Source organism: Perca flavescens, chromosome 2, assembly GCF_004354835.1.
Source record: "Perca flavescens isolate YP-PL-M2 chromosome 2, PFLA_1.0, whole genome shotgun sequence".
Taxonomy (NCBI): domain Eukaryota; kingdom Metazoa; phylum Chordata; class Actinopteri; order Perciformes; family Percidae; genus Perca; species Perca flavescens.
The window spans coordinates 14,620,431-14,637,691 of NC_041332.1; the positions used below are offsets into that span (position 1 = coordinate 14,620,431).

General features: G+C 40.0%; 1 protein-coding gene across 3 annotated transcripts; it reads left to right on the forward strand.

The window, feature by feature from the left end:
- Window positions 1–3,411: 3,411 nt before the first annotated feature.
- Window positions 3,412–12,307, forward strand: pycr1b (pyrroline-5-carboxylate reductase 1b). 3 transcript variants are annotated; one of them, XM_028563584.1, is made up of 9 exons: window positions 3,412–3,603; window positions 4,229–4,334; window positions 4,776–4,846; window positions 5,181–5,360; window positions 6,502–6,609; window positions 6,765–6,878; window positions 8,926–9,018; window positions 9,789–9,952; window positions 11,068–12,307. In XM_028563584.1, the coding sequence occupies exons 2-9, from the start codon at window positions 4,268–4,270 to the stop codon at window positions 11,243–11,245; spliced, it is 975 nt and encodes a 324-aa protein (XP_028419385.1). In that variant the 5' UTR covers window positions 3,412–3,603; window positions 4,229–4,267; the 3' UTR covers window positions 11,246–12,307. The 3 variants fall into 3 exon arrangements, with proteins under 3 accessions (XP_028419385.1, XP_028419386.1, XP_028419387.1); XM_028563585.1 differs by having other exon boundaries at window positions 4,240–4,334; XM_028563586.1 differs by lacking the exon at window positions 11,068–12,307 and having other exon boundaries at window positions 8,926–9,023; window positions 9,789–9,912.
- Window positions 12,308–17,261: the final 4,954 nt, after the last annotated feature.

The following is a 17,261-nucleotide window of genomic DNA, read 5'->3' on the forward strand; positions in this document are numbered from 1 at the left end:
CACGGAGGGACAGGGGACTGCTGGCTCGCTGTCGTGACTAATCTCTGATGGCGCATGTTGCTGATGTCAGCTTTGCCTCGTAGCTCTTGGCTCTTGTTTTGCCAAATGTTGTGTGGAACACTGTCAAAGGCCAAATCCTTGGTCCCAGAGGATTTGAATCCATGCCAACTCCCACAGCATCCTGTAAGAAGATACTGTATACAAAAGAGAATGGCCGCTCATTTTGGAGGCGCTCACAGTAATCAAAATGTAGCATCTGACCGTGGGTTTAGATTTGGACACTTTCAAGGGTGGACATAATAGTAACACAGTCTCAAAATGGAACATTATTGCAAGGCTACTGTACTGGATTGCATCACACAGTGTTCCTGTTTTTTTGTCCAACCCCTATAGGTGAACCTGTAAGAATGAGAATTTGAAATACCTCACTATATATTATGATTCTCATTTGTAATCCAATTTAAATTTATATTGTTTCACGAATGTCAAATGATGAGCTAATTATGTGATTTCAGTCTCACTCAATGCTAAAAACCTGTTGAACTGAGAATAGACACACAGTAGAAGTATGACACACAGCTTCTGTTCTCTATGTGTTCTTTGGGGAATTTTACTCTGATTTGTCAGTGAGATGTTGTGATAAACTGTGGGAAATCCTTTATTAGTTTTGGGTTTTACATAAAATTGAAAGCTGACATTAATCTGGATGCCTTAACTTGGCTGCTGTCATGTATTTTCTATTCATTTGTATTTGTTTCTGTCTCGGACTCATTCTTGTCACTCATTCTTGTCTCAGACTGCAGGAGGGAGACGTATGCACACTTCTGAAAGATTTTCTGTCTGTGTGTGATATTAAATATGCACATCTTCTCTCACTCAACAAAGCTACCTCTCTCTCTCTCTTGCTTGTCCTGACGTCGTCTCACACACACACACACACACACACACACACACACACACACACACACACCTCTGGGCCCTAATCACTGCAAGCAACAAATTGTTGTGAATGCTTCACCCAGATCAGCTTGTCACTGTTTAAAAGAAAAAAAAACTGTTTTATGCTCTGTGGTATTTTTAATAAATCTCTTGGGGTTTTGTCAAAAAAGAAAGACTGAATGAGTGTTGTCACGCCTCAGCACACATGCCGAGTCTGGGTGAAAGATAGTACTGAGGCAGGCAGTGGTAAATTGACTTTTGTGTGCATGTGTGTGTGACTGAGAGGCAGAGTTGCAGGGATACATCACTGAAATATTCAGCTTGTTTGAGATTAGGTCTTGTGGGCAATTATTCCACAAACCGATGCAACAAGGGGAAGGGGACACTGTGCCGAACCCCCACCATAACTACTTCACCTGTTATTATGCTCTTTGTTACATCAGTAACAACGGCAATGGCAGTCATTCCCTTACATCAGAAGGGAATGAATTATCATATTGTTCTCTAACTTACCAAAAATTCTGTTTTATTTTGAGAAAGAAGATACACACTTGGCCCCTGATAACCTTCTACATAACCACAAAAGACATTATACAACTGTTTTCACAGGCTAAGTCAAGCTCCTTGTGATGAGTAAACTGAACTTAATGTGTGAAATTGGTGAAATAACCCTTTAAAATACAACATTATCTATCCATTTAAATGATACCCTGGCACTGTGGAGAAGGGTTTGAAACAGCGTTCACACCATCATGAAAGGAGATAACATTGACAGAATATACTGTTGAACAGTCAAATAAATTTGGACTAATTCTCTCAGTATTTTAAAGATCCTAGCAACGGCTCTGGGGAAAATAAATTACTATTTCAAGGTGTTCACCTATAGAGAATAAACTGATGAAATGATACTCTGCCCAGCTGACTGAAGAAGAAGAGTACCCTAACAGCTGGTACTCTTGAAGGGCTATGCATTCTACAGTACTTTATATATAGACTGGAGCATAGCCTATGCAACCCCTCACTCTGCATTCCTGTCCAACGCCACTGTGAGAAAATAAATGGAACGAGGTCCCACAAAGGAGACATCACCTCTTGTGAAGTGTAAATTTAGTCTGGCATGTTATGGTATGGCATGAGAAACACAGGGAGGAAGAGTAGACAGAAGGGTCAGACCTATTAAAATGTGCACAGGGGAGATTTTTGCATCAAACTGACAGTTACAGGCCAAGTTCATGGCTTATTTTGGGAATATGCATTGGAAAACTACCAAGGGATAGACAGCAGAAATGTATTCGAATGCCTTGGCTCATTAATGTATGCGCCATCTGAGTCGGCTTCATTTTAGGTTCTGTCAAATCTAAGTGGAGAGGAAGAAGCACTGGTCGGCAGTCTCCTGTTAGAATAACAATCCCTTCATTCAAATTCAGGTCCCTTAAATATCACAAGCCACTTCTGGTGCCCTGAAGTGTTTTGGTGAGTCATCTTCAAATCTCCATTCAAAATAATGAACCCTGAACATATGCCCAAATCATTCATGTGGAATATCTTTCTGTTGGCATGTAAAAAGGTGATGTGTTCTACCCAGTGCAACATCACAAAAAAATTGCACTTTTTGCATTTCTGGTGTATCACAAAAACTGCACATATGAACCACATCTGAAGGTTTTCACAGTATTTTGCTAAAAATCACAAAAACTATTTTAATGAGGTTCAGATAAGTGCATAACAACTAAGATAACATTGGCACAGACAATAGAACTGAAATGATTAGGAGATTAATTGATGAAAATGAATCGGCACACTATTTGATAAGAGATCATAATAATCGTTTTTATTTCCAGAAGAAATACCAAACATTATCTGCTTCCAGCATCTGTGTGAGGATTTGCGACTTTTCTTTGTCATATATGATTGTAAACTTAATATGAGTGTTGGTTGGACAAAACATGCCATTTAAATAGCCTAAGTAATTTTCAGCTCTGAAATATTGTGATGGACATATTTGTAACTATTTTCAATCAATTAATTGATAAAATATTCAGCAGGTAAATCAATAGTGAAAACAACTGTTAGTTGTAGTGTAGCTGTTCATGTATGAACAATGAGGTATATGGCCTCTGTGATGACTGATGGTGGTTAAGAGGCAGCATTAATAAAAGACAGACACAATATATTATCTAAAGTAGCCCTAGATAATAGTAAGATCCTCTCCACCCAAGCCCAGTCTATCTGTGTCGAGTCAGTCATACATGTACATGGTCTGAATGGAAACTCTCAGTGCTGGCTTTGGTCAATATAAACATAACCTCACGGTTCCTATATTTGAACTACATTTACAGAGGGGCTGCTTTACCGCCCAGAAGACTGATGCAACTGGGCGTGATGAACGATACAACTCCGCCCAAATGCTGTGATCTATCTCCTCATTGGCCAGAACATCAGCGTGTCATTGTCGTGATTGGCCAGTCTCACTGTCCGTAACGGCCAGTCTCACTGTCCGTTACAGTAATGGCGCACATGGGGGTTGAGTAAAGAGGAAGCCACGTTGACACAGAAAGTAGTCTACCGGTGTGTTCTGTGTTTCTGTCACGCCGGGACAGAACCGTCGCGTCGTCAACTTACACCTGTAAACTCAGGAACCTCAGTTGGAAGATTTAGATAAAGGTAACCATCTCCGTTTTGTATGAATGTGTCGTATTTATCATTCATTTTAGCCAAGATAAGCTAGCTCGGAAATGCTATCGCCGTCCATCAGCATAAAACGGAGCAGCGGCTATATTACCGGCTTGTTAGCCACCATAAGATGTTAAAAGGCGAACTTAGAGACAGAGTTTACATTGTGATAAACCAGTGATGTTGAACAACAACGTTACAGACTTAGCTGGAAATCAAGGCTTCAGGACATCATCTAGATGTAATCAGATTACACTTTATGGAGTAGTTCCATTTACCCTGAACTAGAGAATGAATATGTGGGCTCAGAAAGGTTTTTGGCTTTAATGCAACTTCATTTGAATGTAGAGCAGTTCACATTCACAGTTGTAAATCAGTAAATGTACCCATATCCCACTAAAATCACTCAATGCCAAGTGTCAGAGCAGGTGTTCATCATTCCCTCCAGGATTGTTCTTTAGATTGCATCATCAGCCTGCCTCTGTGCTTTTCAATAATAAAAAAAAAACTGGATCCACAATTAATCAGAAGTAAATATGTGAATGCATATTTTATAGTATGGTGTTTTGTGGGTCTGTACATGTGGACTATTGAAATGCATGACAGTCAGCGGCAGCTTTCTTACAGGCTCAAAGACGCCACATCATCTGACACGATGAGTGTTGGATTCATTGGAGCGGGCCAGCTGGCTCACGCACTGGTGAAAGGCTTCACAGCTGCAGGTGATGCTTCTTTCTTTATTGTGCAATATTTGCCTTGTATTGAAACTAAATTGTCAGATCACACATGCATGTTGACTGATTTTGGGTCAAATAAAGGCGGTTAAATGCAGAGACATACATTTATTTCTACCTTTTTATAAGGCCTACAGAGTGGCACAACTAGACTCATTACTATGTTTGCACACATCCTCTATCTGGTCTGAGGAATTTATTTAATGTTAATTGCTTTTTAATGTCCTTTCCTACATTTCTTTTTTTAATGTATTCAGTTTAGATAGTACTTTGTCTGTTTCCTGCCTCTTTAGACTTGTTTCATGTTGTGCTGTTACTGTACCATGTGAATTTCCCCCTCTGGGGATCAGTAAGGGCTTATCTTACAGTTCCCATCTCATTGTATGTCTTCATAGCTCACTCTCCGCTTCATCCTGTCTCTCTCCCCAGGTGTGATTGCTACACACAGGATAACAGCCAGCTCCCCAGACTCAGATTTGCCCACTGTGTCGGGGCTGAGGGTAAGAGAAGACACATTTCTTCTTTGTTTTGTGGTGTTTGGAAATGGGAAGTGAAATGGAAACATTGGTGCAATGTGTGCGAGCGTGGGCCTGTCAAGGAGCTACAAATGTGTGCATGTTGCTGTATTAACACCTGTTTGCCTTCTTCCCTTTTTTTTTTTTTTTTTTCTTTCTCAATACCTCTACACAGCGCTGTGGAGATTGGGGGTAGATAGATCTGCGTTTATCTCCTTTTAAAACTGGCTAACACTAGTATACTGTTAACACCCTCTCTCTGTTTACCATGATTGATTTTCATGTCTTTTTTTTTCTCTTTTTTTTTTTTTTTCTGCAGAAAATGGGGGTGAACCTGACGACTAGCAACAAAGAGACCGTCAGTAAGAGTGATGTCCTCTTCCTGGCTGTGAAACCCCACATCATCCCCTTTGTTCTGGATGAGATTGGGCCAGATATTGAGGACCGTCATCTCATAGTCTCGTGTGCAGCAGGCGTCACCATCAGCTCCATAGAGAAGGTCATCTTTTATCACCATCTCTTGCATGCTCTCTAATCAAGGGTTATTAATAGGGCTGGGCACCAAACGTCTATACTTTATGGCACCGACAGAAATACTCCGATCCTATTGAAAAATTATTTATCTTTTCGTTTGAGTGCGTAAGCGCAAGCTTATCTGTCCTCTCTGCATATTGACAGAGAGCAGCGCTCCGACGCACACACGCACACGTTCAGTATAAGCCTGTACACAATGTCATTTGTTTATTTGATTATTTATAATATGTTCATGTTGTGGTGAAAAAGTTTCTTTTTTTTTGGGTAATTTTGGCCAAGTTCAGATTGATACCAATCCTGAGTATCTGACTGACGCAACCCTATCCAAAAGCACGGCCAGTTTGATTAATGTTACTCTGAGTGAGCAGTGTTACCAGAATTTTGTAATTTTGATAACCGTTTTAAGGAAAAGTTTTGTGTTTAATGTATTTTTGTTGATGTTGAAATGGATTTTAAAACATATGGTATTGAAAAAAAGTATCGTTAAGGAACCGGCATCGAAACTGAGGTATCGAAATTGGCACTGGATCGAAAGATTTTGAACGATGCCCAGCCCTAGATATTAATCTGCTGAAGTTTTACACACTCTAGATGACTCCATCTGTAGTCTGCACTTTGTGGTATGGCTTTAGCCCACTTCTGATTTACATAACTTTTTTTGCAAAACCAGCCACACTAGTCTGTCCCGTCTTCTCTTCCATCCTTTCTGTCTTCCTTGCTATCAAATTAAGTTTAATAAGCTGTTTTGGAATGCTTCAAAATAGGGTTGGGCCATATGATGATATGCTTTATATTCTGATCCTTACATGTTATGTTCCTTTTGCACTAAAGTTCTTAATTTTCATTTGTCAAGTAGTTATTTCACACAGTATACAACAATAGGCTTTACCATGTGGTTATTTCATATAGACTATTTTATTGAATTACCAGAAAACATGCTATATCATGATATATATCGTAATCGAGATATGAAATGACCCATATCAGCCAGTATAGGAGATTTTGGACATATCGCCCAGCCCGACTTCCAAACCTGTATATAAAATAGTTTTACATCCTGCCTCCTCTACACCCCTATCCTTTGTTTTCATTCTTGAATTTCACAGAAGCTGCTTCAATACCGTCCAACTCCAAAAGTCATGAGGTGTATGACTAATACTCCAGTGGTGGTGAGAGAGGGAGCTACAGTGTACGCCACTGGGACACACGCAGAGGTAAAGTGGAGGAGTTGTTGATACCAGAGTCAAATGTGTTTTTAGGATGTCAGTTTTTTTCACTGTATCTCCGATATCTGCACAGTAAAGGTTAAACTGGACCTTTTTGCTTTAACTAATTCTCCCACATCATTAACATGTTGTCCTCATTCCAGGTGGAGGATGGAAAGTTACTGGAGCAGCTGATGGCTAGTGTGGGTTACTGCACGGAGGTGGAGGAGGACCTCATAGATGCTGTCACTGGGCTGAGTGGCAGTGGACCGGCCTACGTAAGTAACTTCAGGGCGGTGTGTGTGTTTGTCACACCGGGTTGTATGTGAGGTGTGACGCATACACGCAGAATCGTAGGAAAAGGGAAATAATGGGTGTAATCCTCTATCCTATTTCTATTATATAACACTTTTTTTTTATTGTTGCGTTGTCTATAAATGATAAGAATGACTGACTGACTACCACAAGTGAAAGAAACTCTCAAACTTAATATTTAATTATTTGACATTCAAAAGCTCTATGTATTCAATTCATAAGAGAGAGAAAAGTAAGCAAATCTTCATAGTGCAAATGTTAGGTATTTTCACTTGAATTACTTGAAAATTACTTATCTTAGATTTTTTGTGAACTAATTGACTTAGTTGATCAAACGGCAAAGAATTTATGGCTGTATACACAGCAGTCAAAACTATGCTGGCTGTTAAAAATCCTCTGCATGCTCACATTCAGTGGCTGAATCTATCTATCTATCTATCTATCTATCTATCTATCTATCTATCTATCTATCTCTAATACTTTTTTGGGGCTTTTCCCTTTTTATTAGAAAGTGGATATACAGACCCTTTCCAAAAAATTAGAATATCATGGAAAAGTTTATTTATTTCCATAATTCCATTCAAAACGTTAAACTTCCATAGATTATAGATTCAGGGCCCACAACTTAAACGATTTCAAGTATTTAGTTGTTTATTTGTACATAATTTGGGCTTCCAGCTCATAAAACCCACGAAAACAGGATTTCAAAAAATTTGAATACTGTGAAAAAATCACCATAAGAAGGACTGGACTGTTGGCCAGTGGTCCAAGGTCCTCTTTTACGATGAAAGTAAAGTGTGCCTTTCATTCGGGAATCAAAGTCCAAGGGTTTGGAGGAAGATGGGTGAGGAACAGAACCCAAGCTGCTTGAGGTCCAGTGTGAAATATCCACAGTCAGTCATGATTTGGGGTGCAATGTCCAGTGCAGGTGTTGGTAAACTCTGCTTTCTTAAATCCAAGGTCACCGCATCAGTCTACCATAAAGTTTTAGAGGACTTCATGATTCCTTCTGCTGAGGATCTGTATGGAGATGCAGATTTCATCTTCCAGCAGGACCTGGCCCCTGCCCATACTGCCAGAAGCACCAAAACCTGGTTTGATGCCCATCACAGTGCTTGACTGGCCAGCCAACTCGCCGGACCTAAACCCCATTGAGAATCTATGGGGTATTATCAAGAGGAAAATAAGGGGCACCAGACCCAAAAACAAAGAAGAGCTGACAGCAAGCATCAAGTCTGGGCTTCCATAACTCCCAGGCAATGCCACAGGCTGATTGCCTCAATGCCACGGCGCATTGAGGCAGTGATTAAGGCAAAGGGATTCCCTACCAAGTATTGAAGATTGACGTATCGTTTTGAAAGTACCATATTTTGATTGATTTGATGTGATCCTAATTTCTTTTTTTTCTGCAAAAACTGAGAAGTAAATGGTGATTTCTTCACAGTATTCTAATTTTTTGAAATCCTGTTTTCGTGGGTTTTATGAGCTGGAAGCCCAAATTATGTACAAATAAACAACTAAATACTTGAAATCGTTTAAGTTGTGGGCCCTGAATCTATAATCTATGGAAGTTTAACGTTTTGAATGGAATTATGGAAATAAATAAACTTTTCCATGATATTCTAATTTTTTGGAAAGGGTCTGTATATGAAAGGGGGAGAGAGAGGGGGAATGACAGGCAGCAAAGGGCAGCAGGTCGGATTCGAACCTTGCACCGCTGCAGGACTCAGCCAACATGGGGCGAACGCTCTTACTGGGTGAGCTAGAGGCCACCCTAAGGCTGAAAATATTTTTAAGAGGTTTTCAGGCTCAAGGTCTTTTCTCTAATGAAAGTCTCCTTTTATAAAACATGTGAGGTTGCCCAGGAATGGTAATGGCTTTCATTGCCATGCTTGTTTTTTTTTTCTTCCCCCAATTCTCTAATATTCCTGCTTTATACGGTCCCGTCAAATGCCTGAAAAGATGTGTATTGTTAAAGAACGATCATTAACCTGTCTGTGTCTGTGTCAGGCATTCACAGCCTTGGATGCTCTAGCAGACGGAGGAGTGAAGATGGGTCTGCCCAGAAGACTGGCTGTTAGACTTGGAGCTCAGGCCCTTTTGGTGAGTTGTGTGTGTGTGTGTGTGTGTGTGTGTGTGTGGTCGTCTATGTATTTGGAGGCAGAAAACACAGTAGAATTGAGGGACTGCTTTCAATGCACCAAACATTTCTAATGTCTTATAACTGCTGACTTAACTCTTTAAAATTCTATTAAAAAACTCTGGAAATATAAAATCCTTGTGGTGCAAAAGGGAAAACAAATTAAAGGATACCTTTTCAACATGTAGCTGTTTTCTGCAGGTGAAAGCAGAGTTTTCTAATTGCTGCTTTTTTCAACCTCATTAATAAACATAGCATACCTGCAAACTAGTTGCTTTTTGGGCGAAAATCAACGTTTTGAATGGGAAAATGTCATCCACGTGAATCGTGTAGATCCAAAGAGTTTTTATTTTGGGGGGGAGGTCAGAGACCTGGTGCTAATATGGCACCGGTGCCTTAATGACCGTTAGAATCTACCAGACCGAATAGTAACGTGGATTTCGGTGCCACTGAAATGCCTGCGCTTCTCTCTGATGCTCCGAAAACGGACGTTAGAAGCAACCTAAACATGGCCGCATGTCACGCTAGTAAACACTACACTTGGCAGCAGGTAACGTTAGCCTGCCGTTACCTACCAGTGTGCAGCTGCTGTTGTCGGAAAAACAACACAGATGTTGCGTTTCTGATATATCCGCACTCCGTGGCTATGTAGAAGTAAACAATCCAGTGTCCTTCATATAAATCCTCAACTCCTTCCACTTAAGTTCTTTCTCGTGTTCCTGTTTCTCTTCAGGGAGCAGCTAAGATGCTGCTAGACTCGGAGCAACACCCCGGCCAACTGAAGGACAACGTGTGCTCACCAGGGGGCGCCACCATCCACGCCCTGCACGTCATGGAGAGCGGCGGCTTCCGCAGTCTCCTGATCAATGCGGTGGAGGCTTCATGCATTAGGACAAGGTGAGACAATTGCACCCCAAATGACTCATCTACACAATCAGCAAAACCAGGTTTCTCAGCTTTTCTCACCTATTGCTGTTCTTAGGGCCCAAACAATTCCAGATACATAACACATTTTGCAATGTGCATCTTACATCACATTTTCACTCACTATGACCGCTACAACTCGGATTACTAAAGAGTGCCAAAATATGAACAATAACGTCGCCCTCAGTGGACTTATTTGCTGACGTGGGCTACCGTTCCCTTCGAAAAATCCAGCATATAGACGGTACCATAGGATACCGTTACCTGAAACGGGTGATTTAACAACGCCGCTCATTTTACACAGTTTAGCAACAAAACAAAATGCTGAGGGAACGTTACTAAGTTTTTTCATTTTGGTTTTGAGCGGTATGCACCCCCACTAACCTGGAAAAAGTTTTACACCGTAACGTTAATAGAGCGTGTCGGGGGAATACAACGTGTCCTGCAGCGAGGAGTCTGAGGGACCGCAGCGTTCCCTAACGTTAGCTTCTTGCCTCATCTGGCGGTCTGATAAACAGGAAATTCATCAAATCCAGTGTCCATAACGTTCCAATATTCTGTAGCTGTCATATTTCACGGGACCCGCTCGAATGCGGTTTTCATGTTGAGGCTTTTGTCGCGGTTTGTCACTCTGTCTGAGAAACTGCTATACTTGCACTGTTGTGTATTTGGTTGCCATGACTTCACGAGTGATGGCGTCCTGTCACTGTTCCAGTTGCTCACCCTCAAAGGGGAGAGAGAGCGCATGTTCGCTTGAGTTCAGTAGAGCAGACGGCTCTGCAGAGTTGTGTAATTACGACTTTATGAGTTTTCACAAACGGCTGTATAAGAAATGTATATAGCGGAAACCCAGTGTCTTCATGCTTTTAGTTGTAACCATAGATATAAAACATATTATGTAACCATAGATATAAAACAGTATTGTTCTATATCTATGCTTGTAACACTGAAAGAAAATACACACACACACACACACACACACACACACACACACACACACACACACACACACACACACACACACACACACACACACACACACACACCATGTGTATTTTATATCTAAACACTTTCCCTTCCTCTCACAGGGAGCTGCAGTATCTGGCAGACCAGGAACGCATCTCTCCAGCAGCCATTAAGAAAACTACACTGGACAAGGTCCTCCAGCAGCCCGGAGTCTCAGTCAGCGGAGTGGCTAATGGCAACGGCAAATCGGGGCTCAGCCTGTTCAACAATCGCGGCCCCAATATCAAGAAGAAGAACTGAGTACACACGTGGACATACTTGCATCTTATGTCGGAAATCTCATCCAGATCCCTTAAACGCAAATAATGTATTCCTATTTGAGTTACATGCAGACAGTGGACCTGCTGGTGTCACCACCACATTACACATAAGCACAGGTGCATTCTGGGTGCATTGCCCACAGTTATAGCCTTATGTTGTGAAGCAGAAATACTTACTACACAAATCCAGATGCACACTGAAGAGAAATAAGTGCATTTACAATCTGTTGTCTGTCTGTGTTAAGGCTCTAGACTATCTAGGGCTGTTAAACGGTAATGACCCAGTGGGCCATCATGGGATCCTGGTACTCACCAGGCAACAGATGGCTGCTGGGATACCGTCAAGCTTTTAATGTTTGTCTTTAATGTCTTTCTTTAAAACAAAAATGAAGCCACAATGTAAATTTACCTGTACCCTTCTATTGTTTGTGCTAATAATTATATTTTGTTTGGCTAACAGTTTACACTGTTAACAAAGACTGAATGGCCGAACAAAAACATGTAATGACTTTATTTTTGGTTGTTTTAATTGTCGTATACGAACACTATGGTCTTCAATGTTACAGCAGGGTTTCTAGCACATTAGGAACATTGTCCCTTTGAACCTGGGGCACACAAAATATTGTTTCTTCATATAAAGGTCATTCCAAGCTTTAAAACATCTCTGATGTCAACAGTTTCCTCACATCCCCTTGTTGGTTTTCTGTTTAAGGGGTCTTAAAACCAAAATCTTGAACTGTTATCTTAACCCACAAATGTTTTATAATATACAGGTACTTTTTTACATTTTCTCTCAAAGGAATGTGATGTTACCTGAAAGTCCTACAAGATATTCATTTACACAAGAAACAAGAATCTATGGCAACGTATTCATATAGATAATGATGTAACCGCATTACATCAGTCCATCCATTGTGTATTTAATTGTATTCAGTTACATTTTTATCCCCCATAATGTTTATGTATTGTTCCGTTTGGCATATTAACCACTGAGTTGGTGTGCCGGTCAAAAAGTCAATATTAAAGAAGCAGAATCAAATAATTTCGTTCCAAAGCTAGTTTGTCCCTGAATTAAAGGTGTCCGGTTTGACTCCCAGTACTCTGCACTGACTCTACTCAGTTGTTTTGTATGCTGTTCCATTATCTCAGCTCTGTAGTACGTGTGTTTGTTTTAGTTATAGTTTGTCCTAGAGCTAACCAGACTGTTCAGTGAGTAATTCATTATTTTAATTATTATATATATTACTATAATTTTAATAAGATGCACCCTTGCCTACAGATGGCGCTCTATGATCAAATGACCCAATTGCACGTGTCCACTAAGATCCAATTACCTTCTTATAGTTGCCGGTTGAGAGTGCCTTAAAATCTCTGGGTCCGAACTCACCTGAGATGGACTGACACAAAGTGGGAAAGTGTGCTGTGGCCTGACAAGTCCAATTTTTTTAAAGGTCCCATGACATGGTGCTCTTTGGATGCTTTTATATAGACCTTAGTGGTCCCCTAATACTGTATCTGAAGTCTCTTTTATATAGACCTTAGTGGTCCCCTAATACTGGATCTGAAGTCTCTTTTATATAGACCTTAGTGGTCCCCTAATACTGGATCTGAAGTCTCTTTCCTGAAATTCAGCCTTGGTGCAGAATTACAGCCACTAGAGCCAGTCCCACAATGAGCTTTCCTTAGGATGTGCCATTTCTGTGTCTGTAGCTATAGACCCTGGATTGTTGAGCCACTGAAGTTGTACATCAGTCAAGAATGGAAAAGAATTCCACCTACAAAGCTTCAAAAATAAGTTTCCTCAGTTCCCAAACGCATATTTAGTGTTGTTAAAAGAAAAGGTGACGTAACACAGTGGTAAACATGCCCCTGTCCCAGCTTTTTTGGAACTTGTTGCAGGCATCAAATTCAAAATGAGTAATTTTGAAATTAACATTTACAGTTTGAACATTAAATATCTTGTATTTGTAGTGTATCCAATTGAATATAGGTTGAAAAGGACTTGCAAATCATTGTATTCCGTTTTTATTTACGTGTTACACAATATCCCAACTTGAACTGGAATTGGGGGGTTTTAATATCATACTAAAAGCACAGAAGAATTATCCGCTAAATTAACTCAGATGTATACTACAAAAGTAAAATAACTCAAATGCCCTGTGACTGATATATTATTATAAATGACATTATTGAATTGTTAATACGGTTTCTTCTGTGTGTAAATCAGTAGAAGTGCCATTTTACTGTTGTAGATGCTTGAGGTTGAATTGTAACAAATTTATGTATAGTTTGGTAGTTTAGTCCAGTGGTACTCAAACTAGGGCTCAGACCCCTCCAAAGTGTCACCAGATAAATCTGGAGTCTTGAGATGATAAATGACAGAGGAGAGAAGAAAAGGTTCTGTGCAATTTTATATCAATTTTTTTTCTTTTACTTTTCTCAACCTTTTTGGGCCTCAACATGGTTTTAAATAAAACAATTTGAGAAGTATAAATGGGGAGGGGTATCTAGGGGCCTCAATTCCAAACAGTTTTTTTGGTAAATGTGGTCACCAGAAAGATTAGATTTGCATGCATATGTTGTATTTCTTAAGATTGCCATAGTTTTTTTTTATGTGAAATCTTAATCTGAAATACTCAACTACCTCTGTGTGCTTGAGTAGAGTACTTGAATAAATGTTAGTTCCCACCACTGGGTGCTGCAAGCTTAGAAACGAAATATCAATGAGTTCTGAATTGTTGTGATAAGAGGACAGAAGTGCAGTTACATTTGGGTATGTTATGAGATTGCAGTAACTGCAGCAGACTTGAAGTCTGTGAAGTACCCAAGTCTATATATTTGGGCCCATTCTTACGCTCCAGGCTGCTACATTTGGGATTAACAGATGCCACTTTGTGTTGGAATGAGATAGGCCTGTGGGTCTATTCAGGCTACACACAGGTGCATAATGGCAAAGTAAAAATGATGGAAGAAAAGTGATGGTTTGTGAAGAGCCATGTCCTCATTATAATTGAACAATTTGTAGCTGTTGTAGGATTAGTTTATTTTCCTTAAACTAACACACACACCAGTGTCCCTTGATTAAATTGCGTCCCGCATGCTCTTACTGCACTCGGGCTGTTTATTTGTGCGTGCAATGATTTTTCCTCCGCTGCTGAAGTGTCTCGGTAATCCCTCTTTTTATTGTGAAAGGTTATTCTCCGCATGCTCCTGCCTCTGTCCGTTAAGATTAGCCATTCCTGGAGAGACTTCCATTTGCCTCTCATTATTAGACTTCTGTTACCTTTCGCCGGTCAGCGCCTCTCTTCCACCTAAGGTGAAGACGATGTGCTCTGAGTCAATCATCTTGACACTGGCAGTGGGTCTAAGATGGCAGTTCAATGGCAGATAATCCTGAGTGGAAAGTAGTGTGTGTGTGTGTGTGTGTGTGTGTGTGTGCATGCGTGTGCGCATGCGCGTGCTCGCTCCAGCCCAGCATGGGATTTCTATACACAGGTAGGCCAGATGCTCCCTGTCATCTCCATTCAATCAATGTAATCACTGACCTTTGCAGTAACATGGGTGTTTGCATATGGTATCAAGGCCAGGGGGAGTGCCAAAAACCAAGATGAGTGAATAGATGGAAGAGCACCACCACCAAACATCCACCTAACCCCCTCTAAAATGAAAAACTTAGAGAGACGAGCTAGGAAAGAGGTGTTTGTGGGCAGCAGTCATATTCCTCTGTGTGTGTGTGTGTGTGTGTGTGTGTGTGTGTGTGTGTGTGTGAGAGAGAGAGAGAGAGAAAGAGAGAGAGATCTCCAGGCTGATACAGTATCAGCTTGGTGCAGCTGTCTAGTGAAACAGACACAGAAAGAGGAAGCTCTGACAGTTGCCACACATTGAGTGAATCTGCAGTATGGTCTTCCCTCTCATGCCAGCGTGTAACGTACAGTATAGAGAGTTCCTGGGGACACACAGCTCTGGTCTACCGATGCTTATCTGGGAATCAGACATGCACACAGGTGTGTTGGAGTGGGTGGATATGGTCTGTCCTCATAGTTAGAACTTTTCCTTAATTAAAAGGATGCTGCACTACAAGTTATACATATTATACAGAAATGCCTCTTTCAGAATGTTATAATAACCATATTGTTAATTTTATGTTATTGGATTATCGCTGCTGATGCATTAACAAAAACGCAGCATTTAATTTATTGTATCTGTAGTCGAGGTGAACTACTTTACGTGCTGTTATTTGGCAGTTTCTGGTATAAAAACTATATCTTATTAACTGATGAAATGCTTGGAATGTAACATTCTCAAATTCCTTCTTCAAAACTTCAACGTTAACTTGTGAAATATTGCTGTTGAATACATGTAGTTGAGTAAAAAGTACAATTGTCCATCTGAAAATGTATTAGAGTACAAGTATAATGTAGTTTAAAATGGAACTAGCTCAAAATACTCAAAAGTACCTAGAAATCATACTTAAATATAGCACTTGAGTAAATGCACTTACAGTTACTAGTTTCTTTTCACCAGTGCCTCTGTGTCGACACATCAAGAATGGTTAGCCTAAGAAATGGGAGAAAGAGGGTAATTTTAACATCTCAAAGGAGAGTTGGTAAAGAATGTGTGCAATACAGTGGAGTTCAACTAGTTCGTCCACGTGGCGTGAATTCTGCTGGAAAAATATTGTACGATTCTTTTTTACTTCACAGCAAAAAGGACATTTTGGAGATGGCAGCAGTTGTTGGAGGCTCTGTGGGGAAAACAATGCCAACCACTTCCACATATTCTGGAGCTGCCAGGTTCTTGTCCCCTACTGGCAAGAAATACATAAACATGTTAACAATGTATTTGGTAGTAGTATTCCTCTCAGTTGTGACACTATTTACATGGGTGATATCCAATTAGATAGATGGAGCAATAATGACAAGAAACTTGCTCATATACTTTTGGCAGCAAGTAAAAAGGCTGTCACAAGGAGATGGCTAAAATCAGACCCACCAACTATTGAAGAGTGAAGAGTGGATAGAAATAATACATGAAATTGATGTTATGGAACGACTATCATTTTCCCTCAGGACCCAAAAAGAAAGGTTTTACCTGATTTGGACCAAGTGGACCGAATACATCAAACCAGTTAGATCAGATTTTAAATGGACTTGACAATATGGCTGCATAGAAGTTGACATAATTAACAGATATATGTACTAGATAAAACAGGAAGTGTAGGTCTGGACATCAATAAGAAATAATGTGTAAGTAAGTTTCTGTTTGATCTTGTTGTATGTATGCATGTATGTGTACATATGTAGATATGTGTGCGTAGGTATATACTGTATGTAGATATGCATGTGTATGGGGTTGTATTCCTTACCATAGAACTCTGGTGAAACATGAAGTGAAGAGCTTCCCATGTTCGACTGTATATAGTTAACTATTGGTAAAAAAAACTTTGAAGGGCAACATTTGGATAATTGAAGAATGGAAAGTCTCAGAATATGTTGTGTGACTTTATCAGTAGTACAGCTGTAACTATTTGAGACGATATGTAAAAATGTATTTGCCAAAATAAAAAATAAAAAAAATAAAAATAAAAAAAGAATGGTTAGCCTCCGTGACAGCCTACAAGCAGTAGTGGAAGAAGTACTCAGATCTTGTACTTTAAGTAAAAGTAGTAAAAAACACAGTGTATAAATACTGCTTATTATGCAGAATGGTCCATTTCAAAATGATACAATCTGAAAAGTGACTAAAGCTGTCAGATAAATGTAGTGTAATAAAAAGTACACCTAAAAGTGTAAAGTGGCACAAAATGGAATTACAAGAAAAGTACAAGTACTTGGGTAAATGTACTTAGTTACTTTTAGTGGTACCGCTGCCTACATGCTACGAGCATAATGAGCATTTTTACTGGTGTTTCCTCATATGTGCAGGATGCTGCATCTCCTCAAGAGTTTGCATTCATCTGTAGTGTGGCCAAGGGCGACTCTTCATAAAATAATAAG